This window comes from Misgurnus anguillicaudatus, chromosome 8, assembly GCF_027580225.2.
Source record: "Misgurnus anguillicaudatus chromosome 8, ASM2758022v2, whole genome shotgun sequence".
Classification (NCBI taxonomy): domain Eukaryota; kingdom Metazoa; phylum Chordata; class Actinopteri; order Cypriniformes; family Cobitidae; genus Misgurnus; species Misgurnus anguillicaudatus.
This window is the reverse complement of record NC_073344.2, coordinates 21,963,132-21,988,767: the sequence shown is the minus strand read 5'-3', so window position 1 is coordinate 21,988,767 and position 25,636 is coordinate 21,963,132. Positions and strand designations below refer to the sequence as shown.

At 36.5% G+C, this 25,636-nt stretch overlaps 1 protein-coding gene across 4 annotated transcripts; it reads left to right on the top strand.

Moving 5' to 3' along the window:
* The first annotated feature begins 9,121 nt into the window (after nt 1-9,121).
* On the top strand, nt 9,122-17,052 carry psmf1 (proteasome inhibitor subunit 1). Of its 4 annotated transcripts, none has more exons than XM_073870480.1 (8): nt 9,122-9,254; nt 9,462-9,599; nt 10,312-10,464; nt 10,559-10,643; nt 10,895-11,081; nt 14,590-14,643; nt 16,417-16,575; nt 16,851-17,052. In XM_073870480.1, the coding sequence occupies exons 2-8, from the start codon at nt 9,471-9,473 to the stop codon at nt 16,900-16,902; spliced, it is 819 nt and encodes a 272-aa protein (XP_073726581.1). In that variant the 5' UTR covers nt 9,122-9,254; nt 9,462-9,470; the 3' UTR covers nt 16,903-17,052. The 4 variants fall into 4 exon arrangements, with proteins under 4 accessions (XP_073726581.1, XP_073726580.1, XP_073726578.1 ...); XM_073870479.1 differs by having other exon boundaries at nt 9,181-9,291; XM_073870477.1 differs by having other exon boundaries at nt 9,193-9,274.
* Nucleotides 17,053-25,636: the final 8,584 nt, after the last annotated feature.

Below are 25,636 nucleotides of genomic sequence, written 5' to 3'. Positions count from 1 at the left end.
TATATTTGGATGGTTATTTTTTTAAACACACAGTGGTTGCGCTGCTATGCTTATATGATATCCAGAGCTCTGAGGTTAGACTTGTTTATGTTATCATATAAAGTTTAAGCTATCATTAGAGATCTGAGGAAAAGAAAGTGTATATGTTTAAAACTGTGTCTTGTGTGCCATCCGCACATCTGTCCTAACAAATAATGAAAGTTAGAAGAAAATAAAAGTGAAAATGAAGAGAAATAAACAAACAAATCACAGAAGACAGATTTTGTGGTTAATTAAGCTACCGAATATTACAAAGAGACCTGTTTACAATGTGGTTCAGTGTGTTTGTGTATCTGTTTTGGTCTTGCTTGCATGGAAACATCATTTATGACATTTATAAAGACATTTTCTTTCCCCATTTTATCATAAAAAATAATGACATATTTTATCACAAAAAAAATAAAGTAATAGCAGGGATTAAAAATATCTCATGCTCAGCTCATTATTTTTTGTTTACCTGTTAAATAGTCTTTGAAAGATATCATCCATACTAATCCTGATCCACTGATTATGAATGCAATGAAAAGCAAAGTGATCAGAAAGTGTTTGATCCCAAATGTACCAAACTAATATAGACCATCTATTGTTATGCCACATAAATACTTACCATTGTATCTACCTTGCACTACGTAAAATGAATAACCGTGTGCTCGTAACCCCAAAGCTACAGGTGGTCACTGCACAAAATCACAAACAAAATAACAAGATGACAGCTTAGTATCATTGTGAAATCTTGATTTTGCTCTGTGTTTTATAACCGGCCTGAAAGTGCATGGCGCCATTGCGGTCATGACGTCCTACCAAATGCGCACCAGATGCGTCGGGTAAGATACTGGCCATTCGGAGGCACGCCATGCGCCAGTCACACTACACAACTCTGCTCCATTCTCTTTCAATCAGTGTAACTTCATTTCAACGTCTGTTGTGATGTCAGTCTGTTGGATTGCAAACCTTTGCTTGCCTTTGACACTGTTATGGATGTACGGAGACTAACTATTCTCTACTGACTAGTAGTGCTTGCAGTTAACATATAAAGACACAGCTTAAAAGAAACAACAGATTTCACAGCCAAAAGGAGTTTTGTACATTACATGCTTTTATAGAGACCATTGCTTGTGGCTCATCTTGAATAATAATGTGTTTTTGATGAGACTACTCAGGCATATTACCAACCAGACAGCTGTTTCAAAAGAAGATATCTTTGTTTTGCCAAAGTATAAGTCGGCATTGCATGCATTTTTACAAGGAATTCAATTTCAGAATTCGGTGAGCTCACAGACAGAATAAAAAAGAGAAACGTTGAACAATATAATATTTTCATTTATTGAAGCTAATGGACTACATTTACTTAAGATTTGTATGTGCTACAGTACCGGAAACACTAGACTGAATTGTTTCCCATGATTTAAATCTTTTAATCTGAATGTATATGTTTAAGAGGCAGTTTCCCTGATGTGGTTTAAATTAATCCAGAACTAGGCCTTAGTTATATTAGGACATTTAAGTAGTTTTTACAAACATACCTTACGAAAAAACTGGTAATGTGCAGCTTGAGACAAAATAATGGCACTGATATACCGTATATTAACATATATCAGTGCCATTGTTTTGTCTCAAGATGCAGTGCAAGATGTTTCAAAATAAGGCACCTCAAACACAGTGGCGGCCGGTGACTTCTTTTTTCGATGCGAAGTTTGTCACCCATCTATGTATGTAGCCCATCATGTGTGTGGTTCATGTGTTCTGTGTGTCGAGTGATCCTATCACATGTCTTGTCAAAATAAGTGCCTGCTGCAGACGCGTCTAAAGGGTTTATGATAAAAGAGACGCTCACGTTTGCCAGATACTCATATGTGTAATCAGAGTTTACTGTTAAGTTAGTGTCTGCGAGTATTTTGTGAACGTGAGCATCTCTTTTATCATAAACGATTTTGACGCGTCTGCAGCAGGCACTTATTTTGACAAAACATGTGATGCACATGGTTCACATGACGCAACAAACACATATTTTGAAAACACGAGCAACACACATGACACTCCGAACACATATTTTCGGATGAGCAGTCATGAGCCGCCACTGCTCAAACTTTTTTTTTTTTTTTTTTTTTGCTTTTTTGCAAGCCCCGTCTGGGAAACCACCCAAAAATGTTTGAAATTGTAGGCAAAAATATACACTGGGTTGTTTTTAATGCATTGGATCCAAAAGGAACAAACCTAGCCGTTGGGGTAAATTAACCCAGAAAATGTTTATATTTGACCCAACAATGGGTTAAAACAACCCAGCATTTTGGGTTAAACCAATACACCATAGGTTAATTTGCAATCCAATGGGTTGGGTTGATCCCTTTTAGACCCAACACTGGGTTGAAAATAGCCCAGCATTATCTTTCAGTGTATTGTGCCAAACGGAAATTTTACTTACTTTTAATGAAGATAAAGCAGCAGCCAATAAGAGCTCAGAATAGATTTGAACTCCTTCAATATTGCTTAAAATTCATCTCAGAGTAAAACCTAAAAAAGCTTTTTCATGAAATGCTATACGAGCAGTGGCGGCTGGTGACTGCTCTTCAGAGGGGCGCAAATTCAAAATATGTGTTCGTGTCATGTGTGTTGCTCGTGTTTTCAAAATATGTGTTTGTTGCGTCATGTGAACCATGTGCATCACGTGTTTTGTCAAAATAAGTGCCTGCTGCATATGCGTCAAAACCATTTATGATTAAAGAGACGCTCAAAAAAAGCAAAAAAAAAATGTTTGAGCAGTGGCGGCTCATGACTGCTGATCCGAAAATATGTGTTCGGAGTGTCATGTGTGTTGCTCGTGCTTTCAAAATATGTGTTTGTTGCATCATGTGAACCATGTGCATCACGTGTTTTGTCAAACCACACACATGACGGGCTACATACATGTTGTGACGAACTTCGCATCGTGTTATTGTCACCGACCGTCTATATGAGTTCGATTTTGCATACTTTAGGCAATGGGTGAATACGCTGCAGATTATAAAATATAAGAGAGTATTGATTTATTTTGGATGCTTTTAGTAGACTGCAAAAAATGCTGAGTTATTTTTAACCCAACGTTGGGTCAAAGAAGAACAAAGTCTGCCGCTGAGTTAAATAATCCCAGAAAGTGTCGTAATTTGACCAAACAATGCGTTAAAACCATAGACTGTAAAAAAATTATGGGCGTAGTGTCCGTGACGTGACCCATAGGTTTGTGAAAAGCTTTTCTTAAACCAATAGTCGGCGGGGCCTGCCATCGCCATCTTGGCAGCGCGTCACCGCGCATCACTCGCAGATAACCGAAAATGGATAAAGAGGCGGGATGTGAGTGAAGCTGAGGTGGCTGGTTGCTGAAACCACGCCCGCCTAGCTCGACATTTGTGACAGCAGTGGCAGTTCATCCGTCACTTAAGTGGCTACGGCCTTTATTACGCAGAACTTTAAGGCTTAATAAAATTTAAATGGACGAGTTACAAAAAATACCCCCCACACAGTTGTCACGAAGGGCAAAATTAGCTATAGGCTGTAAAAATATTATTTTCTACTGTAAAGTTGGACATTTTAATATGGGGGGTCTATGGGATTGACTCGCTGTTGGAGACAGCCTCTAGTGGCCTGTCGATGAATTGCAGTTAAAATCACTTCCGTGTTGGCTTCATGATAGAGATCGGAAGGTTGCCCCTTGGTTTAAACAACCTAGCATTTGGGGTTTAAACAACCTAGCATAAGTTAAATTATAACCCAACAGGCTGGTTTAGTCCCTTTTTGACCCAACGCTGGTTCGAAAATAACCCAGCATTTTTTACAGTGTAAAGGATCACATTGTACTTTACTAACATGTGAACATCAGACTCTAGTCATGAGTTGAGTTTTTGCACGCTTTACATGAAGCACGCAGAGTTGCTGCCTATAAAAATCAGTTTATTATGTGATTTCGTCCTCAGGCACAAGCTCTTAGGTGGATTGTATGCGTTTTGTACAATGCATAATTACATAGGCCGTGTTTGGATGGAATATTTGCATCTTACATTTATTAAAGTGCTACCGAGTGTCGCTTAATTGACTACACGTTAAAACATTTTGTTTGATAAAGACTATAGATTATATGTTATGCACCTAGCAGACATTTCCAAACTAACTATTTCAGACAAGTTTTAATAGACAGTTCAACTTTGATTGACATAATGGATTGACATATGGAGAAAGTCACGAATCTGTCTGGAGATGACGTGAAGACATTCTCTGAGAAAAGAAGAAAAACATCAAGTGCTCAGGACTTCAGCACAGATATATAAAGCAGCAGGGCATCCCAAATGAAGACCATATGCTGCACCTGGGCTCTGTATGTGTTTGTGTATTGTGATGTGTCATGCTGAACAGGACAAGGGCAACAAAACACGCTATCAGACTGAAGTGGCATCACCTTATTATGTAAGTGAGGTGTGAGCTTCTTACATCCTAAGTTTGATTTCAATTATTGATTTTAGCCTTTGACAGGACTTTACTTGATATCAACATTAAAGGTGCCAAAGAATGCATTAAAATAATATGTTACATTGTTCTCTGATACCTATAAGGTTTGTGGCTTTATTAAGTGCAAAAATTATCCAGAGATGTTTTTACATGTCCATTTACAACCTCAGAATGAAATGGTCTATTATTACCTTATTTGAAGGGGTCATGAATAATAATGTTGAGCTCTGCTCTGATTGGCTGTTTCTCAGAGCAGCTCATTTCAGTAGCTCCATGTGTGTGCAAACAGATCTTATGTTTGAGTCTGTATCAGACAAAAATACAGAATTTGAGGAATAATCAATTGTTTTGTTAATGGAGGTTTCTGAGTGGCAAGTTTTCAGTATTGACCTGTAAAACGTAACTGTAACGTCAATAGTACAACTTCAGCCTAAATGCTAGAATATAATATTAACTAGCAGATAGCGCTAACTCAGTAGTCACAACTTTGTTTTTAATATTGTAACAACATTGTACTTCATTTAATGTGTAATTTAATGTTGGCAGTGTATATCTCGACTGTAACGTCACAGTGGCGTTCACACCAGCCGCGGAAGAGGCGGCAAGCGCGAGCGATTTACATGTTAAGGCAATGCAAAGACGCGAATAGGCATTCCGCGCGAATTGAGCGTTGCCGCGGGAAACGCGCGAGTTGAAAAATCTGAACTTTTTTTCCCGGAAAATCACGCCACGTTAAACAATCAGGAGCTTGCTCTAGTAGTTACATGATTACAAGAAGCGAGCGAAGTCGCAGAAGCCCCTCCCAGGACATGAATTTCTGCGTGAATGTCTCGATGACTAGAATTTCACGCACGGTTTTCACGCGCGAATGAAGCGAGTAAACTGACTGTGGGTTCATACCAGACATGTTTGAGGCGTCAAATTCGCATGTGCCGCGCGTAGTTCGACGTTTGAACATTTTGAGTGTACTTGCTTCATTCGTGCGTGAAAGCCGCATGGAAATTCTAGTCATCGAGACATTCACACGGAAATTTGTGTCATGGGAGGGGCTTCTGTGACTCCGCTCGCTTCCTATAATCACGTCACTACAAGAGCAAGCTTATGATTGGTTAACGTGGTGCATTTTTCCACCAAAGTTCAGATTTTTCAACTCGCGCGTTTCCCGCGGCAATGCTCAATTTGCGCCATTCACGCGAACTAGAAGCGCAAATGAGACGGAATCGCATGTACCGTACCGTGCGTAGTTAGAAGTTTGAAAATTTTAAGTGTACTTGCTTCATTCACCCGTGAAAGTTTTCCGCCAAAGTTCAGATTTTTCAACTTGCGCGATTCCTGCGGCAACACTTAATTGGCGCCATTCGCTTGAACTAGACGCGCGAATGACGCGAAATCACGTCTACAGCTCCGCTCTAAACGCCTCATTCGCCGCGAGATCTCCAGACGTGCGTCAACGTGTCTTTACTTTGACTTAACATCACTCATGCTTGACGCCTCTACCGCGGCTGGTGTGAACGCAGCATAAAGATGTTCAAGCGTCCAACCTCGCGCGAATAGCGGGTTTTTGCCGCCTCTTCTGCTTCTGGTGTGAACGCACAGTATTTACACCAGGCAGGGTCACATACTATCTAACCAAACGTCTTCAGATGTTATTAAACTAATGGTCAGATGACCCCTTCAAATAATAAAGTTTGACATATAAAATAGATATGTATGTAACCTATGCAAAAAAGTGCCTGATTTATAAAGTGCACCCGACCTGGTTTTATACGGTTTCAAATGCGGATTAGCAGCTTGTCACAACTCTCTTGTGAAAGTAGCTGCATGAGGCAACAGTAGTCTAGCTTTGATGTGTAAGCACAAAGCTTGTTTTCCATGAGAATAATGCATCATGTCTGGGCTTCATTAAGTAATCAACTGAAAACCTTTTGCACATGGTGGCCTTATTCTCAAAGAGTTCAAAACTTGTGGACAAACCTATAACTTTGAGGTATGAGACCTCATGTGGTCTAAAGTCAGCACATATCTTTTAGAAAGGGGTGCTTTGGATAGCTTCTTGTCCATCAGACATCTGTGAAGCTTTAAGACATGGATTTATCAAATCTGGTTTATAGGTCTCTGAAGAAGACCTATAGTGAATATAAACACACTCTGAGTGGGTGTTTATTATGTGCAAGGTTGAAATATAAAAAAAAACCACAACTGTGGTCCTGTTTCTGTTTGTTAATAAATGAGACATGCCACTGAATATATGTCATTTTTATTATGTGGCTTCACAACATATATATATATATATATATATATATATATATATATATATATATATATATATATATATATATATATATTATTTATTTATTTATTTATTTATTTATTTATTTATTTATTTATTTATTTATTTTTTGAATGCGTGCCTACAGTGTTTAGTGACATTAATCATTTGTAAGTTAAATGTGCACGTAAAATCTAAAATTTCAACTTCAATCATGAATCCTCCTCAAGTTTATCGTATAATTGTATTGTTATATTTAAATCTGTAAGGTTGTCATGTGACCATATCTTTTGTTATCCTATAGTCTGTAAATATATGTGAGGTCTATACACATTAAGGAAGTTTCGACTTTGATGTTCACAGGCTTTTGTCAGTGCTGTAAATGAATATGGTGCATTGATGAGATGGAAGGTCTGCTCTCATCGGGCGCTTCTGTGCAATGTGTTTTCAATGCATCAAGAGTGAAACCAGATGGGCTTGCTATCGATCCTCCTGGCTTAAGAATGTCAGGAAAAGTCCTACAAAGAATGAGAAAATGCTTTCATTCTTACATAATTTCCATGGCACCAAAAAGAGAAAACGATAGCATGTCAGTGTGATTAATGGGAATGACTTTAAGTTTTATTTGATGTTATTAGACCTGTCTCTCTGATCCCGTTTATAAAGGAGTCTTTCAGTCTGCAAGCAAAAACAAAGCAGATAAATACATGACAAAATAAAACGTGTTGTGGCAAAAGTTAAAACGCCACATGCCATCAAATGCCACCAAAACCACAGTATTACAATGGTACAATGTTAAAAAGAGATATATATTGTAATATCATGGTATCGTCTGTTTCTTTTTGAAAGGGTGTACATCTGTGTTCATGTTCATTGCTGACTAAATTAATACAGAAACTCTTCATGAATTAGGGCAGGGGTTTTCAAACTGGGGTCTGGGGACCCCTAGGGGGCCTCCAGGTGTTTCCAGGTGTCCCCCAAAAAATCAGAAATAAAAGACATAGAAAAAACTTTGTTTTTATTAGGTGTTTATTTCTCATTTCCTGCTATATACATCCCAGACTTGTTTGAATCTTTCTAGATTGTTTGTTTCTAGTTGTTTGTTTGTTTTGGTAGGGGTGCCTCACAAAAGGTTTGTCATATTTGGGGCATCATAAAGTTTGAAAACCCCTGTATTGGTTTCCCACATAAAATAGAGTACATTTGTTGAAGAAAATGTTGTAAAATTACTGTAGTAAATACTTTAGTGTTTTGAACCTTACTGCAGTAACTTAAAGTGCACAGTGATGTGGTATAAGAGACTACTGTATACTGTAGTTTTATATTAAGTTTAGTAATTACTATAAAATAATAGATTATGTTACTAAAGTTTATAGTAAGCACTAAAGTTCACTGCTGTTGGCTAATTTGTCATGAGGGACAATTAGGTCATAACAAATCTTCACATCAGAAGCCTTTTTTTTTATAAATAATCACACAACTATCAAATAAACTGTTCAAATCCACTGATTGCAATGTATGTAGTATGAAATATATATATTTTTTATTACATACATTTATTTTTCGCTTAAAAAACATAAACATTACATAAATGCCAAGGGTATATACAAAAAAATACATATAGACTATACAAGAATAGATATATCCAACAATTTACATAAATAAAACAGTACATAAAATACAAACAAAAATAAATGTATTAATAAAATATAATAATAATGAAAATAAAATATTAATGAAAATAAAGAAAGAAAGAAAATTACATAAAAAGCCTTGCTACATCACAATAACTTAAATGTATTCAACAAATACAAAGTTTTAACAGCTATTTTGTCTGTACTCTCCTTAATAGTGCTTATATAAATATCTAATTCTACCACAGAGAGGTTTCTGATTGCTGAATTTACAACGATGAATATCAACAGATTAGTAATTTAAGCCTTATTTTCCAACTGCTTGTCATAATTCAATAAGCCAAATATTAAATTTTCATAAAATAAAAGAAAATTGGAAAACACTTTGACATTTATAAACTTACAAACCTTCCACTATATATTTTTGTATTGACAATGCCAGAAAATATGCGGTATGTTTCTGGATGTAATGAACAGGATAAACTATATTTACATCGATATCTTCAATAAATCTGGATTAAAATGCTTTGCAGAGTAAATTTTGTTTAGTATCTTAAATTAATTATTTGTTTTAAGATAAATATTAGGTAATACCCAAACTTTCATCCAATCAATATTTTGTATTTAGCCCAATAGAAAATAACATGTGGTTTTCTAACTATTTATTTTTGAAATAATAAACGAATAGCCTTATATATGTTTTGCTAGATCAAAAACAATTTCTGCTGTTTTTAAAAAATATTACTTTAAGAATACCAATCGTGTTTACGTCACACGGAACGATCGTTCAGGCGCCAGTTGTCACTCCGGATAATGTTCCTCGTCGGACCATCACAGTATGACCAACAAAATTTTAGTAACTAGCATTTTTTGGTATTAAGCTTTAAAAAACGTACAGTTTTCTCACAACCTTTAAATATTTAATATTAACGACGAATGGTTAAGTTTATTTGTCATGTACTTGATTGAGATATCGCTGTATTGTTGTTGATACGCAGCTGTCTGTCTGTTTGTTTTGGTTTCGTTTCTCCTCTGCATCCCAGTTTTTAAAAATGGCAGGACTCGAACCGCTTTTCAACTGCGTGTCAAACTCAATAACATGTTCACAAGATGCTTTGATTTGTTTTGTACACTGGGAAATAGTGAAAAGCGGCTATAAATGTCTGGGGATTGGAGATGAGGTGAGTCTTATTTGATTTATGACTGCATACTCATGAAACTCTCGTAGAAACATTAGCACTCACACGTCAACATTATGATTCGTGTTTTCTTAATTGTCATAAAGTGTAATATAGCCATTAAAAGTATTTGTACACAACAGACTTTGTCTGAACTTACCAATGCAATTATTACCTTAGATACATTTGCAATGACATATAAACTGATGCACGTGCACTATTGCACTTAATTGTACTAAGAAATGTTTTACTTTATAGATGTGCGTGTTTGATTTGAATTTTTTGTGTCTAATGCATTGAGATTTATGGATTTTTAAGTATGACTGGGGCACTGTGCATTGACATTTAGCAGCAGAGTAACTTTGCAATGGGTTAATTTTAAAGGAATAGTTCACCCCAAAACATGAAAACGAGGCCATATTTATTCGTCCTAGGTATATGAATTTATTCTCAAAACTCAATTGGAGGTATATAAATAACATCTCGGTTCTTTTCAGCTTTATAATGCCATTGGATAGTGCCCCATTTTATAAAGCTCAAAAAAGTGCATGCATCCATCTAAAACTGGTCTTTGAGGTTAATTGATGGGTTAAAATATGGGCTAGTTTTACATTTTAGGTAACTTTTCCTTTAAAATAAAGTTCCTGTTGTATGTAAGATGTTAAGGGCCTTAATAAATGTTTTGTAAATTGTTATAAATGCTTCTTTCACACAGGCTGGAAAGGAAGAGAAGAAGTCAGAACTTCTTCCTGCCGGTTGGAATGAGAGCAAAGAGCTGTATACACTCAGATACAGATCAAATGATGACAAATCCAGCTTACTGCTCAAGGCTTTTACTGTGGACTCGACTCTCATTTTCAATTTAATGGTAATAAATCATTACATCAGTGTCTGCGTGTCATTACAGAGCTAAACAGTGGATGGTTTTCACGTTTACACTGTACGCTTTTTATTTTTCACAGGACTCAACAACAGAAAAAGTAACAGACCTCACGCTTAATGTCAATGATTACATAGATGAAGCCAATCTGAGGACATTTGAAAGCGGTGTTTAAGAAATTGCTTTTCATGGTCACCAATGCAACAGTTTATAATTAGCTATAAAATAATACATTTTTTACATAATTGACACCCTGTCGGTGAAACCTAGCTATTTTAATTTTTAAATAAAGAACATTCTGTGAAAATATAACCTTGATATCTTTAATATCGACTGAATAAGGACTTTAGCCTCGATTTTAGAATGATTATGTTTGACATTATATCTGTATAATATTTGCATGACTTTGTCCTCAGCGTGTTTAAGAACACAGATGAACTCGCGATAAAGCTGAAGTCCTCGCTTCTGCCTCCTGAAAAGGAAGAGCGACAAGAAAAGAAAGAGAAGAAGAGAGAGAGTGAAAAACCCCAAAACTCAAGAGATCCTTACAACAACCCTCTTCTTATACCACACAGAAACCCTCCGACCAGACACCCACCTGACTGGTGAATATCCATCCATCCATCTATTCATTTATCCATCCGTCTGTTCTTTCTCATGCAAATTATACCGTGACTTTCAAAAGGGCCAACTTCAGGAATTTCAATAGGTAATATTTGGTGGAGTTTTGTCTGGCGCAGCTATTGTCGATCGTAATGGAAAGCACTCAAGTAGGCTGCAGTTTCTATGGTTACCGCCTCAGGTGGGCTCACGAGCATCTGAAATAGACATTGATTTTATGAGATTGTTTCTTCTCTTTCTGCATTCAATGAAAAATACCTCTGTACTCTGTTCTGAGAACAGAGGAACTTCATTTCAAACTTTTACTTTAGTGACTCTGATAGTGATTTATTACAAGTTCAAATCAATTACTAAGGCTAAACCACTACAACCATTCAGTACGCAGATGTCTTTGAAGTTTATAATAAAATGTATAATGTTTATGGCACTAGTTTAACCAAACTGAATTTTAAAAATAATACACTAGCTACGTCTCATTTTGAAGGCTGAGGTTGCATCTGTCAGCCGCATACATCATCAAGGTTTATTATTTCAGGTTATGTGCAATCGTCACCTTTCAAAATACGAAGGATCTACAATGAATATATTTTATTTTCATACAGTTTTTCCTAAAATGAGACAAGCACATTGACATTTGTGCCCGACAAATGTCCCCTGTGCTTCACACAGGAAGTCCCGCTGCTAATTCACGCCATTGGTCGATGCAGTTGTTGTCAATCAATGTCTTTTTTTTTTAATGCAGCATTTTGGACCTCATTATTTAGGTTTGCATTATAAGTTCATCTGTAAGCAGAACTTCGTGTATATATTATGTGTGTGAAGGACACTATGTGGTGTTCTGGGAATTTGAGAGAGTTGTTGTGTGTGTGGTCTAGGCGTCAGCTCGTGTCCTCTGTCTTATTCAATATTTAGCAGTGCGGGTCCTGAGAGAGCTCTCACTGCTGTACTGTGTCTGTTTTTTGAGGCACTGAGGATTGTGGGTAATGTGTGATTGACACAGCAGACTGTGGGACAGAGCGATGTTGTGTGACTTTCAGAGAGAGGGAGAGAGAGAGGAGCAAAGAGAGACTGCATGAGAGATTTTATTTCAGTTCAGTTAGTTTGGGAGACGCATAAGAGTATGCGTCCACAGTTGTAACCTATCTGTACATTTTCTGTATTTTTGGAATTAATTCAGTAAAAAATAATAATAATAAAGCAGAGAGGCAGTGCAATGGTCTCTGTAAGGACATGGCAAAAACCCAGAGATGAAATTGGGTGTTTGTCTCTTAATTCTTCTTCCTGGGTTCACGGTCACCCCTATCAGATTCTTTATGATGTCAGCCATTTATCGACTCACTGTAGGGCTGATGGTAATTCAGTCAAACGTCCTCTGCTTCCAGCCACGTACGAGGTATCTCGGTTTAAAGTCAAAGAGCCTGGGAACATTTGGCTGAGTCACGCTGGCACATTTGGTTTCAGTAGTGTCAAAATTACCCCTTTATCATCCAAAAACTTTTGTAGATACAGTAAAATGAATAAGAGCTTTGCTTTTTAAAAGTATGTGTACAGTGCTTACAAATTTTTGTAAGACCAGCACCCAATGTAATATTTGTGCCACAGATGCCCTAAGTAAACAATATACCAACATCATCTGTTTATGTTTAAGTACTGTTTAATCCAGTAGTATGTGTAAGCTCTTTAGAAGTATGTCTTATACTTAAATATAATTATTGTTCTTATCCATGAATGCAGAAAGGCAGAAAAAATAGTAAAGCACTTCATTATTTTTTTTTATTCAGATGCCTAATTACTGTTATTTACTTGCAGTCCTTAACTCTTTCCCCGCCAGCATTTTTAACTCTTTCCCTGCGTCAAACTGCAATAATCAGGTTATAAATAATCAACTTATAAAACCCGGAAGTATTGCCCTAGGGCAAACAGCTGTATGTCCGTGTATGTTTTAAAGATCGCTCGGCATCTGATCTCTATCAAAAGTCCTTCACAAAATTTGGTGTTTTTGATGAAACCTACACATATTTAAGAGGTGATAAAACAGAACACATGAAGGTAGGATGAAACAGATTTTTTTTTTAAAGCAGAGGGTCTGTTCTTTTAATTAATATATTGTATGTTTATATATTTAAAAAGGAGCATTTTCTGGAAGGCATTAAACTTTTGTGAAAATCATGAAAAATGCTGGCGGTGAAAGAGTTAAAGAAGTTGCCAGCCAGCGCCACCATTTTTTATGATTTTCACAAAAGTTTAATGCCTTCTCGAAAACTTTTCTTCTTTAAATATATAAACATAAAATAAATATAACATGGGGTTGCTTCCGGGTTTTATAAGTTGGGTAAGAGCGCCATCTGGTGGATAATAGCGGAAATACGGATTGCCGGAAATACTCATCATTGGCAGGGAAGCGTTTTCTCTTAATTGACGACTTAACTCGTCGATTGCGGGGAAAGAGTTACTAGAAAAACAAGCTTCAAGGGTTGAATGTTACACTGCTGAGAGAAGATGAATGTGCCGACTCATTCAGTTTTTCAATCCTGTTCGAAATGATGATATGTAGAGAAGTCTTTGAATAGGAAAGAGTCCACATTAAAGCACTTCATGATGCTGGATGATTTTTGAGACACATTTTCAGATGATCTAATACATTTGTTAAGTGCTGTAATGTTATTTAGGGTGTTTTCACATATAGTTCATTTTAAAAGAACCAAACCAAGTTCACTTAAAGTGAACAAGAAAAGGATCCAGACGAATGTGACCTCAGTCCTTTTGGTGTTCACAATATAGTGGACTCAAAAGAGGACCCAGTTCTTTTTTTGGTCCTCTTCAGAACTGAAGTAATCTCAGACCCTTTCTTGTTCACATCACAACTTCATAAGAACTTAGATCCCAGCTTTCTGTGCAGCAGCTGATTTTGATACAATGTCAAAACGACACATAAAGTGGACCGGGACCTCATTGATTTCACATATCAAAAAGAAATCGAACCACAAAAAAAAACCAAAAGCGAACCATACTCAGACAACCTCTGGATGTGGTCTGAGTTCGGTTCGCTTTTGGGTCCTTTTAGGGGGGTCTGAGATCACTTGGTTTGTTCACATATACACCCTGAACTGCTCTGAGAGCGTTTGGAGGGCTCAAACGAACTAGGTGAGAAAACACCCTTAAGTAATTATGTTTTTAAAATTTCCCTATTTAAGGATATATATAGTTAAGTCACACCGTGTGTATGTGTGAATGCCATTAAAAACTGCATTGTCTATTTAATTGCATTTGGGAAAAAAGTTGCACGAAGTGGCATCTACAAATAATGCAAGAGACCTCAGAGGTACTGGTGATACAAGGTGGCTATTAGTAGAAGTTTGAAGTCAGTTTCTCTAAACTTCCCACAGATATAGTTCAACACATTAACTTTTAACATGACCCTTTAATATCTGGAATTCAGAAAGTCTTTATTTCTTTTCATTCTGAGTGGTTTGTTGTGTATTCTGTTTGTAGGCCCGACCCCATGGCTCCATTCGCAGCAGGAGGGGCAGATCTGGATCCATTTGGGTAAGAAATCCATAATTAAACCAAAACAAGCATCTTTAGGTATGTTAATAATATTTATGTCTCTTGACCACTAGCTTGCACAAACTTATTTTGTTTTGAAAGAAAAAAGGCATTTTTTTATCCTTTATGCCATTTCAGCATCTACTACGCCTATATTATTTGCTAGAACCAGTTGATCCACAGGTTAGGGGAGAGGAAATTTGGCACCTAACTTGCATGTTTTTGGCCTGTGGAAGGAGGACACAGGGAGAACATGCAAACTCCACACAAAAAGGCCACCTGACCTAGCTGGGTCAAAATAGCCATTTTAAAACATAAAAACAGACCATTTACAGAAATAACTTGAGTACCGTAAAACTTCAAATAATAGCCGAGTCCCAAATAGACGCCTGTCTCTTTTAGACGCCTGGTGTGACGACAGGTTTGGGTAAATAAACGCCTGTCTCAAATAAAGGCCTGGTCTGTTTTTTTAGTTTCGGGTTGTATTTAATCTTCTAAAACCCGTCAGATAGTCTGTTTAAGACAGTTCTATGGTGCAGATTGAACACGCTAAAGTTTGTTTTGCTTACCGGTCACGTGACAGACGCAGTCGTTCCGTTACTCATCACTATGACAACACAACAAGCTTCGACGTCAGGATTGAGGTGATGATGACAGTAGCGAAGTGGCAATCGGGAGAGTCGGGACTTTTCCCGGTGGGCCGGTAGTGTTTTGAGGCCGCTGATAATAGCCGGGCTTTCAGTCTTTTGTCATGCATGCACTCCTGCCACACATTGTATTTCTCGCGCGGAAACACTATTTATCATATTTAATATGCTGCAGCGCCCAAAATGTATCCGGCTGCACTGCTCTCTTTCTCTATCAAGCCCGTCTTCCCTAGAGTTCTAGTCGAGCGAGCCAATACAAAAAAAGAGAAAGAGACTACACAATAGCCAATCAGAAAATAGCACTGTTGTATCTGGGTAAGATTTCACACAACAACCAATAAAAAAACATATCATTGTTTGCTTTATTTATACTGCCAATAATTGAAGACTGTTGTTATTACACAAACTAATTTGTTAAACACATTCAAATTATAAATAAAACGTAATATGTGGTAACCTCCTGCTGTCATGCTGGAACAATTCAATTAAAAGCCTGTCTCTTTTAGACGCCTGGTGTGATGATAGGTTTGGGAAAATAAAAGCCCGGGCTATTATTTGAAGTTTTACGGTAGTTTTTAGCTGATACACAAAATAAAAACAGCTTTTTAACAAAAGTGATCATCTCTGTGTAATCCAGGCTAAAGTCTCATAATCTTCACTCTCAGTTAAAAGCTATAAAAGTTTAGTACCTAAAAGGTGCATACTGGTACATATTACGACCGGTTTAAAAAGATACAATCCCAATGACAACTTTCGTACCTTTATGTAATGATTTTGAGCATCCAAGTTTTATTTCACTCATTCATTTCAATCTGTGACATGACCTTACGCGATCAATATTATCAAGATATCAAGGTTCTTTACATTGTATGGGATGATTTTGTGTTTAAAACAGTAAATCACAACAAAATGACTTCAGCTGGGCTTAAATGACACCGGCAGGATCAAAATGTGTATTAATATTATTAGGTGTGAAACATTTCATATAAAAAAAATGCTTACTGCACCTTTAAAAATGAAAGCTGAAAAGAATATTTAAGATTTAAAATGAATGAGTGCACTTTAAAGCATTGCATAATGAATTATTTATTAGGTCTTGACTCTCATACTGGGTTTTTTCCTTCAGTGGAAGGGCAGGAGGAATGATTGTTGATCCATTGCGTGCTGGGTTTCCTCGCTCAGGGTTTGACCCGTCGTCCGGTATTCCCGGAGTCCTTCCTCCGGGCGCAGTGCCTCCTGGTGCCCGCTTTGACCCATTCGGCCCAGTCGGGCGTCACAGACCGGGGTAAGAGCTTTATATTCAATTAACTGAGATTCGACAGACATTCTGTCAGTGCTTTTCTCACAACATACTTTCACAACATACTTTGTCTTCTGCTGTAGTGCTAGAATTAATTTTCTTTTTTAATCTTTATTTTTGGATGGATCTTTATAGTTGCTCATTAAACATATAACCTTTCTTCCATCATATCTTTTGTAAGTGAGCTAAATTCATGATTTTATCATGTGTCTCACATTATCTTGTCGATCTGATGTCATTTGTTCTGCTCCTTCTTCCAGGCCAGACCCTGATCACATGCCTCCACCGGGTTACGATGACATGTTTATGTAGAGAAGGAAAACCAACCACTTTTACAAGCTTTTCTTCTCATTATTGATGCACTTTGTGTTTGAATAAACTTACATTATAGGGTTGTGTTGTACTGAAACAGGATTTCCTTTTTTTGCTACTTACTCATTAAATTAAACTTCTTTTCTCCCAGCGAAATTGTTCGATTGGTCTTTATTTGATGTAAGGCTTTACAAGTTTTTCTTTCATTTGAAGTGTATTATTGCTGTTCCCATCTTTTACATCAGGTTTGTATTTTGTTATAACTATCAGACGTGTTTGCGGGTTCTCTTTACAGTGTCAATAGATGAAACGGAGAAGCTACTGAAGATGGTCACTTTAATAAGAGGAACATGCTGAAGGCTCCAGCAGATGTAATGGAAATCAATAGCTGTAATGGCCGCTGTGAGTCATGGTACATTTTGACTGTCCTCTGCTGACAGAGCCGGAGATAAAGATGCTCTCCGGTGTCCTTTAAGTGTGACCAGATTAAACTTGTGCGTATCACTGTGAGAATAAAGTGCCAATTTATTTAGTCGTGCTTAGTGAATTTTGGGATATAGAGCTGTGTGGTTTAACAGAGAAAGCTGTACCTTTACATTTTAGGATAATGTATGACAGAATTGAACCTTTATTTGACTTTACAGATGTAAATAATGAACAGTTTTAGCAGACATGTAAAGGATTGTAGTCAAAAAGTATTTTTACTCTCTACTTAGTGTTTTTCTTTGGCAAACTTTAACTTTACTACATTACAATGCATAGAATTGCACTTTTCACTCATTTCATAAATTCAAGTTGTTTTTACCTTTAAAACTTAAGTACATGTAGTACTTTTCTTATTTATACACTCTCTGGGTGAAAAAGGTCCCAGGTTTTAGTTTAAAGGTGCAGTGTGTAATTTTTAGAAGGATCTCTTGACAGAAATGCAAAATTACTAACTATATTATCAGGGGTGTATAAAGACCTTTCATAATGAACCGTTATGTTTTTATTACCTTAGAACAGGGGTTCCAAAACTTTTTTTCCTGCGAACCCCCTTTTATGTCCCAACCTGGTTGGCGTACCCCCAATCCCCACTAAAAAAAACCCCCGTAAATAAGCTTTGTTTACTCGACATACAGACTCGTGTTTAATCATGCGCAAATAACTAGGGGCCGGTTGCACCAGCGTTAAGAAGTTGGGTGTAAGTCCTACGTCGGGCTTAGCTACGTTCAACATTGTGAAAAATATTTACGCCTGTTGCACCATCTGAAACTACGACCAGACGCAGCTACGCTCAGCGTAGATGATGCGCGCCCCCGTGTATGCGTTTAACCACTGTGATATTTAGACGCCATTCGAGTTTACTATGGTAAAAAACTTACACTTACTGCCGTCAGCTAATAGATGACATATGAGAGCATTCCTCATGTTTACCGGAGCGCTCTCCCTCAAGATGCCTGCGTCACGTGCAGACCCATCAAACACTTTAACGAAAGCCTTTACTGTTCGCACAAAAGGTGTATAATTGTTTGCAGATTCATTATAACAGCTCAATTTTCAAACAAAATTAAATGAAAGCCTTTAATAAGTTCTCTGCAGTGTCTGTAAGTATTTATGTATTTTATTATATAATTCATTGGCGGTCTCTCTACCATGCATGAAAACACATTGCTCGCGTATCCTGTGCATTAGACGCGCCCATGTCTCGTCACATTTCATTATTTCTATTTTTGCCATAAAAAAGTCTCTCTCTTTTGGTCCCTCTCCTCCTTCGTGAATAACAACTTTATCATAAGACATCCCACACTTGACAGTTTTCCTAATTTAAGCCAGTTAAGCATATTTATAATATATATGGAATGAATGAAATGAGTTAGCACGCATATAGCGGCTGCAGTGCATAACAGAAGAGCAGTGTGTAGAAAAAGACAGCAGCTGGCTTCTACGTTTCTTTCAAAAACTAATAAAGTTTTTATTTAAAATAAAAGCGATTACAAAGGAAATGTTTACTGTTCATTTTTTTTATTTATTTATTGTATGGAAAATCCCACTTAAAGAAACAGACCGCCATTACATTTTTCCTCTCGCGCACCCCCTGGTGGCAGCTTGCGTACCCCTGGGGGTGCGCGTACCACACTTTGAGAATCACTGCCTTAGAATGAGACCTTTTTATCTACATACAAAGAGGGTCCCCTTACATGGAAGTCGACATTTTGTGCCGCCATGTTTCTACAGAAGCCCTTAACGGACAATTTCTTTTACTAAGTTGTCTCCGACGATGACATGTTTGTCCGGTGGCAGCTACTGTAGCTTCTCTATGCGTTTAAAGGCAAGGGGTGAGCAGTGGACTACGCTGTTGGATGCAATTCGCAACCTCACCACTAGATGCCACTAAAATGTACACACTGCACCTTTAACTTATGCTGGGTTGTTTTAACCTAAAATGCTGGGGTGTTTTAACCCATTGTTGGATCAAATATAAACTTTTTCTGGGTTAATTTAACCCAATGGCTGTGTTCGTCTCTTTTCGAGCTAATGTTGGTTTGAAAATAACCCTGCATTTTTTGTAATGAAGTAAAAAAAGTGTTACTTTAACTCAATTTACTAAGTGCATAGCATTACGCATCAAATGAAATTGAATATGAAATATAGAGGAGTAAAAAATATGATGTTATGCTTTAAAATATAGAAAAGTAAAAGAAAAACACTGAAAAATAAATAAATAATATAAAAGATAAATACTTAACCACTTTATACTGGTATTAATAATTAAGGGTAACACTACAACAAGGTTATATTTGTTAACATTAGTAAATGTATTAGCTAACATTAAAAAAGTATAAATAAATGCTAAAAATGAACATGAACTGAGATTAATAAATCAAGTCATAATTTGCACGGGTGTATTTATAGCCAACAATACAATGTATGGGTCAAAATTATCTTTTTTATGCCAAAATATGGATATTAAAGGATTAGTCCATTTTCTTAAAAGAAAAATCCAGATAATTTACTCACCACCATGTCATCCAAAATGTTGATGTCTTTCTTTGTTCAGTCGAGAAGAAATTATGTTTTTTGAGGAAAACATTGCAGGAATTTTCTCATTTTAATGGACTTTAATAGAGCCCAACATTTAATACTTAACTCAACACTTAACAGTTTTTTCAACGGAGTTTCAAAGGTCTATAAATGATCCCAAATGAGGCATAAGGGTCTTATCTAGCAAAACGATTGTCATTTTTGACAAGAAAAATAAAAAATATGTACTTTTAATCCACAACTTTTCGTCTAGGTCCGGTCACGTGTTACATGTATAAAACGCACATTTGTGGACCATTTTAAACAATAAACTGACACAAAAGACATTAATTAGTATCAGTTGACATACAACAATGTAGGAACGGTCCTCTTTCAAGACGCTTGTAAACACTGGGGCGGAGTTTCACGTTCTTCCTCTGTGACCTCTTGACGTCATGACGTATTGCGTCGGGTCACGCTAGCGCATGACGACCGGATCTACATGACGAGAAGTTGTGCTTTAAAAGTGTATATTTGTTATTTTTCTTGTCAAAAATGACAATCGTTCTGCTAGATAAGACCCTTATGCCTCGTTTGGGATTGTTTATAGTCCTTTGAAACTCCGTTGAAAAAAACTGTTAAGTGTTAAGTATTAAATGTTGGGCTCTATTAAAGTCCATTAAAATAAGAAAAATCCTGCAATGTTTTCCTCAAAAAACATAATTTCTTCTCGACTGAACAAAGAAAGACATCAACATTTTGGATGACATGGTCGTGAGTAAATTATCTGGATTTTTCTTTTAAGAAAATGGACTAATCCTTTAAGTAAATCAAGTATTTCATGAAGATATTAAGTAAATTTCGATTTTCGAAAGTGATTTTCTCAATATTTTTTCGATTTTTTGCACCCTCGGATTCCAGATTTTAAAATAGTTGTATCTCAGCCAAATATTTTCATATCCTAACAAACCATACATCCATGCAAAGCTTATTTATTCAACTTTCATGTATAAATCAATTTTAAAAAGTGACCCATATGACTGGTGGTCCGGGGTCACAAATGTTATGGAAGTGTTGTTCATTAACTAATGTTAACAAATACAACCTTATTGTAAAGTGTTACTAGATTAAAGGAGACATATCATGAAAATCTGACTTTTTCATGTTTAATGCTATAATTGGGTCCCTGGTGCTTGAATCAACCTAGAAAATGTGAAAAAGATCAACCCAGTAACTTACTTATGGTAAACCATTCTCTACAAGCATGTGAAAAAATCTACCCGTTCTCACCAAGATGCGTACAAATGACACGCAGTGTGATTATCGTGCAATAGATACGCCAAATTCCGATTTTGCGTGCATATGATACGCCAGTCCTTCCCATTCACTTATATGGCAAATCATTTGCCATATAAGTGAATCTCATTTGTTTTCTGTTTTTTAAACCATTTTCGCTTGGGTTTAGGGTTAGGTTTCACATTTGTTTAAGCAGGTTATTTAATATACAGGTTTCTCTATGTTTTTATCTATATTTAAGCCATGGTCGCTTGGGGTTAGAGTTGGGGTTTGGGTTAGGATGTCATTTTTATATAATAAAAAGTTGTTCTAACCCTAAACCCAAGCGAAAATGGTAAAAAAACAGAAAACAAATGAGAAAACAATAAATAAAACGTCACGAAACGATTCGCCGTATAAGTGAGTGGGAAGGACTGGCGTGTCATATGCACGCAGGGTCGGAGTTTGGCGTGTCTATTGCACGATGGTCACACTGCGTGTCATTTGTACGCTTTTTGGTGAGAATGGGATGGAAAAAATAGATGATTGAAATTTGGCTCCCCCTGTGATGTCAGAAGGGGATCTTATTATTATAATACTTCTTAATCTGCACTATCCAACCACAACACTGCCATTAAGTGCAGAGAGAGAGAGAGAGAAATAATAATAATAACAGCACAATTAAGTTTCAATTTCAACAAACCACCATTATGGCGATCAGTGTTTGCATTTCATCAGCTACTTTACATTTAAAAGGAAACTCCCAAAACCGGCACATTTCTGCTCACACCTACAAAGTGTTTAATAAATTATCTTTATGATATTTTGAGCTGAAACTTCACATATGTACTCTGGGGACACCAAAGATTTATTTTACATCTTAAAAAAATCTTGTGACATGTCCCCTTTAAATATTTCTGTTGACTTGGTGCAGTGAGGTTATGGGTGAGCTGAGTCGAAATTAAACACAGTAGAAGTAAATAACAGTCAACGAAAAGATTTATTTCACGCATGGAAACTGTATAAAAGGTGACACACTTGCCTTTGACAGACAGGTTACAGACTTGAAATGCTTACATGCAGTTCAAACAGTCCAGAATGCAGTGATTTTCAATGAAAGTACCGCGGTACTGCTGGCAGTTTAAAACAAAAAGCAGAAGTATAACAGTCTGTATCGCCCAGACAATTGTCGTTCACAGACCCGGGCTCTGTTGTATTCGAGTGCTGCAGTTTATTGTGTACGTGTGTCTTTGTATCTTACTGTCGTGATTAACCTTCATAGATTTTACAATGATGCTAATTAAGTAATAAATAGGAGCAGGTGCTTTCCATTTTCCCAAAACTACCATAAACCCCCGTTATTGTGCTCTGTGACTTTCATGGCTCTTCGGCACAATACATGCTGTGTGTTTTTCAGTATATAGCATGTATACTGTGGATAGTATGTGAATTTTCTGTATGCATAGGATATTATTTGTTAAAATATACAACACAGCACATACATTTTAAAAATTGCTGGGTTATTTTCAAGCCAGCATTGAGTCAAAAGGGAGCAATTAGGTTGTAATTTAACCTATACTGGGGTGTTTTAACCCATTGTTAGGTCAAATATACATATTTTCTGTGTTAATTTAACCCAATGGCTGGGTTCGTCCCTTTGAAAAGTCTTGATTTAAGAGTCTTGATGTTTACCTCCTTGCATTATTTAATAATTTATTTAAGACATTTGTTATTGGATTTGAATGCAAAGTGGGTGCCACTTGCTATATTGAGCATGCAGTGTGGTCATGTGACAAAAATATTTCACATACTATAAAACAGTATACTAATATTTGGTAAACCAGACACCTAGGGTTGTTTTATTGATACAGTGGTAATATTTTATTTAGGGGCTTGTGCATGACTACTGCGATCGTGTATCAACACTCAGTTTGTGTACAGCAGACTGGGTGCAATTGCCCGATTACCGTTTAATACAAAGTCCTCTGTGCTTACAAGACAATACTTTACACAAAGACATCACACATTTTCCCTTTTTAGCCTATCAATCTATAACCAACATCTTACGGTTAATATAGTATAATTTTGTGATGCAATAAAAACGTAATATCAAAACAGCAAACCTATTTCAGCACTTGAATTAGAGTTGCATCAGGCAGCACGTGGAACATAACATTTTGTTTAAATCCATATTAGAAGTTATACAACAAATATTTAATAAGGACAATATATAGTCAAAGTTTAAACAATGTGCTGACTTTCAGTGCTAAATATATTATGTAAGGAATCTTATTTTTTCTTGAAAATAAACACCGATGATTTGACAGTATATATTATTATTTTCATAATTGTATTGGAAACCCACAAATACAACATTCTTTGACACCATGCTTTGCATTTCAGTGTAACTCAAATGTTGCTGTATCAATATTTTAACCTTCCAAAATGTGACCCTGCTGTTTATCTTTAAGCTATAAACCTAAAGGGGTTTTCTTTATTGTTTGCACAAATTAAAAAATCATTTATTTCATACTAGTGACCCCAAACACTTTCATATCAAAGTTAATCTAATGCTCATTTGTTATCAATACTTTCTCTATTTCTGCAATGTGTTATTTATATTTGTGTACTCTTAGTTTCATCATTGGCCATTATAAAACCTGAACTACACAAAGCAATACATTATGAGTGTATTGCACCCACAAATATAATATTGCCATGTACTACATTTTAGATATGTAATACATCTGCGGTTCTTATGTTTCGCTGTATAGTGTCCTTTAAAATGTTACTACGTCAGCAGAAGAAAGGTCTTGGTGCGAGCAGCTATATAAAGGATGAAGTACACGTGAATGTCAAATCTAACCATATTGTCCTCTGCTCTGGGTATTGAGATATATAATGCATCTGGTATCTGTTGTGTCATTAAGAACTGAACATCGATATGGAAATATATATTTTTTTTCTGCTGAAATCTAAATATATTGCATTGCACAGTAAACATTCACATTTGTGTTATTATTTAGCACACTAACTCACTGTAATGTCCGACATCTTAAAATAGATATTTTGTTTCAAATGTTAAGCATTCATAGGTCTGTTTGTGTTCTCTTGGTAATATTACATTGTCATCTACTCCATAAATGTGAGGTGATGTAATGAATAAGTGTTTAATATACATCAAAGTCCTATACAAAACACAGACCGTTTACAAATAAATAAGTCTAAATGTGTATATATATAATGAGCATTTGTAACATCTTAAGGCATACTGAATCCTTGGATAATAATAGTTTACATATATTCAACTCATAGTGATATTAAACATTATACAGACATTTGTTTCAAGTTTTGTAAAGTAGCTGATGGTGGTTTATATTGCAGCATGTTGTGTTAGTTCGGCTTTATGATGGCTGACCTTTGTGCTTGCTCTCTGTCACATTTTGTTTTGACAGCTTAAAGGAAAACACCACAGTTCCTCAACACTTTACTATGTTCCCACCTCAACCCAGACGAATTAATACATACCTATCTTTTTTCAATGCGTGCACTTAATCCCTGTACAGCGCATCGTGAATGTGCCAGCACCCAGCCCAGCCCCACTCATTCCCCAGGATCCAAACAGGGATGAATCCAGAAGCCACCAAACACCTCCATGCCCTCCACATCTACAGACTGTTACATGAATAGCCACACGAGCAAGTATATGGTGGCACAAAATAAAAGCAGTTTCTGTCAATATTACTGCGCCCAAGGTCGAAGTGCTGCAAACTAAGAGCTCTTCCGCCATACAATATAGTTTTTAACCGCTGAAAAAAATCGCCACGTTTTATTTTGTACCACCATACTTACTCGTGTAACCATTCATGCAACAGTCTTCAAATAAGGAAAACATGGAAGTGTTTGGTGGCCTCCAAACTCATCCCTGTCCGGATCCCAAGGAATGAATAGGGCCAGGCCAAACGCCAACACATTCACAAAGCGCTGCACAAAGATTAAGTGCACGCACCGAACAAAGATAGGCATGTATCAATTTGTCCAAGTTGAGGCAAGAACACAGCAAAACACTGAATAATTGTGGTGTTTTCCTTTAAAATGATCAGTCCTTGCAAGGCAGCAATATATTGTGTTTTTCTTTACCATTGCTTATAGCTTCATGTTTTATTTACACTTCTTAAAATAAGATGCTCAAAAAGTCTGTACACAGACAAACGAATTTGGGTTCCCCAAAGAACCATGTCTTGCTTATTTATCCAAAAGTTCTTTATGGGACCAGTAGTGACCAAAAGTGATGTCCAACTGTGGAAAATGTACATCTTTGCCCTATATTCAAATATCATTAAAGATATATGCAGTATACTTTTTCATCCTTACTATAATAAACTTTATAGTACAATTTGTATAATTTATTTACTACACCGGTCAACATTTAAAGGTGCAGTGTGTACATTTTTGC

Coding starts and splice junctions, on each gene's coding strand:
- psmf1 (XM_073870477.1), top strand. Junction 10,644..10,894: donor TCTGAGGACATTTGAAAGCG/GTGTTTAAGAAA, acceptor TTGTCCTCAGCG/TGTTTAAGAACACAGATGAA. Junction 14,644..16,416: donor GCAGATCTGGATCCATTTGG/GTAAGAAATCCA, acceptor TTTTTCCTTCAG/TGGAAGGGCAGGAGGAATGA.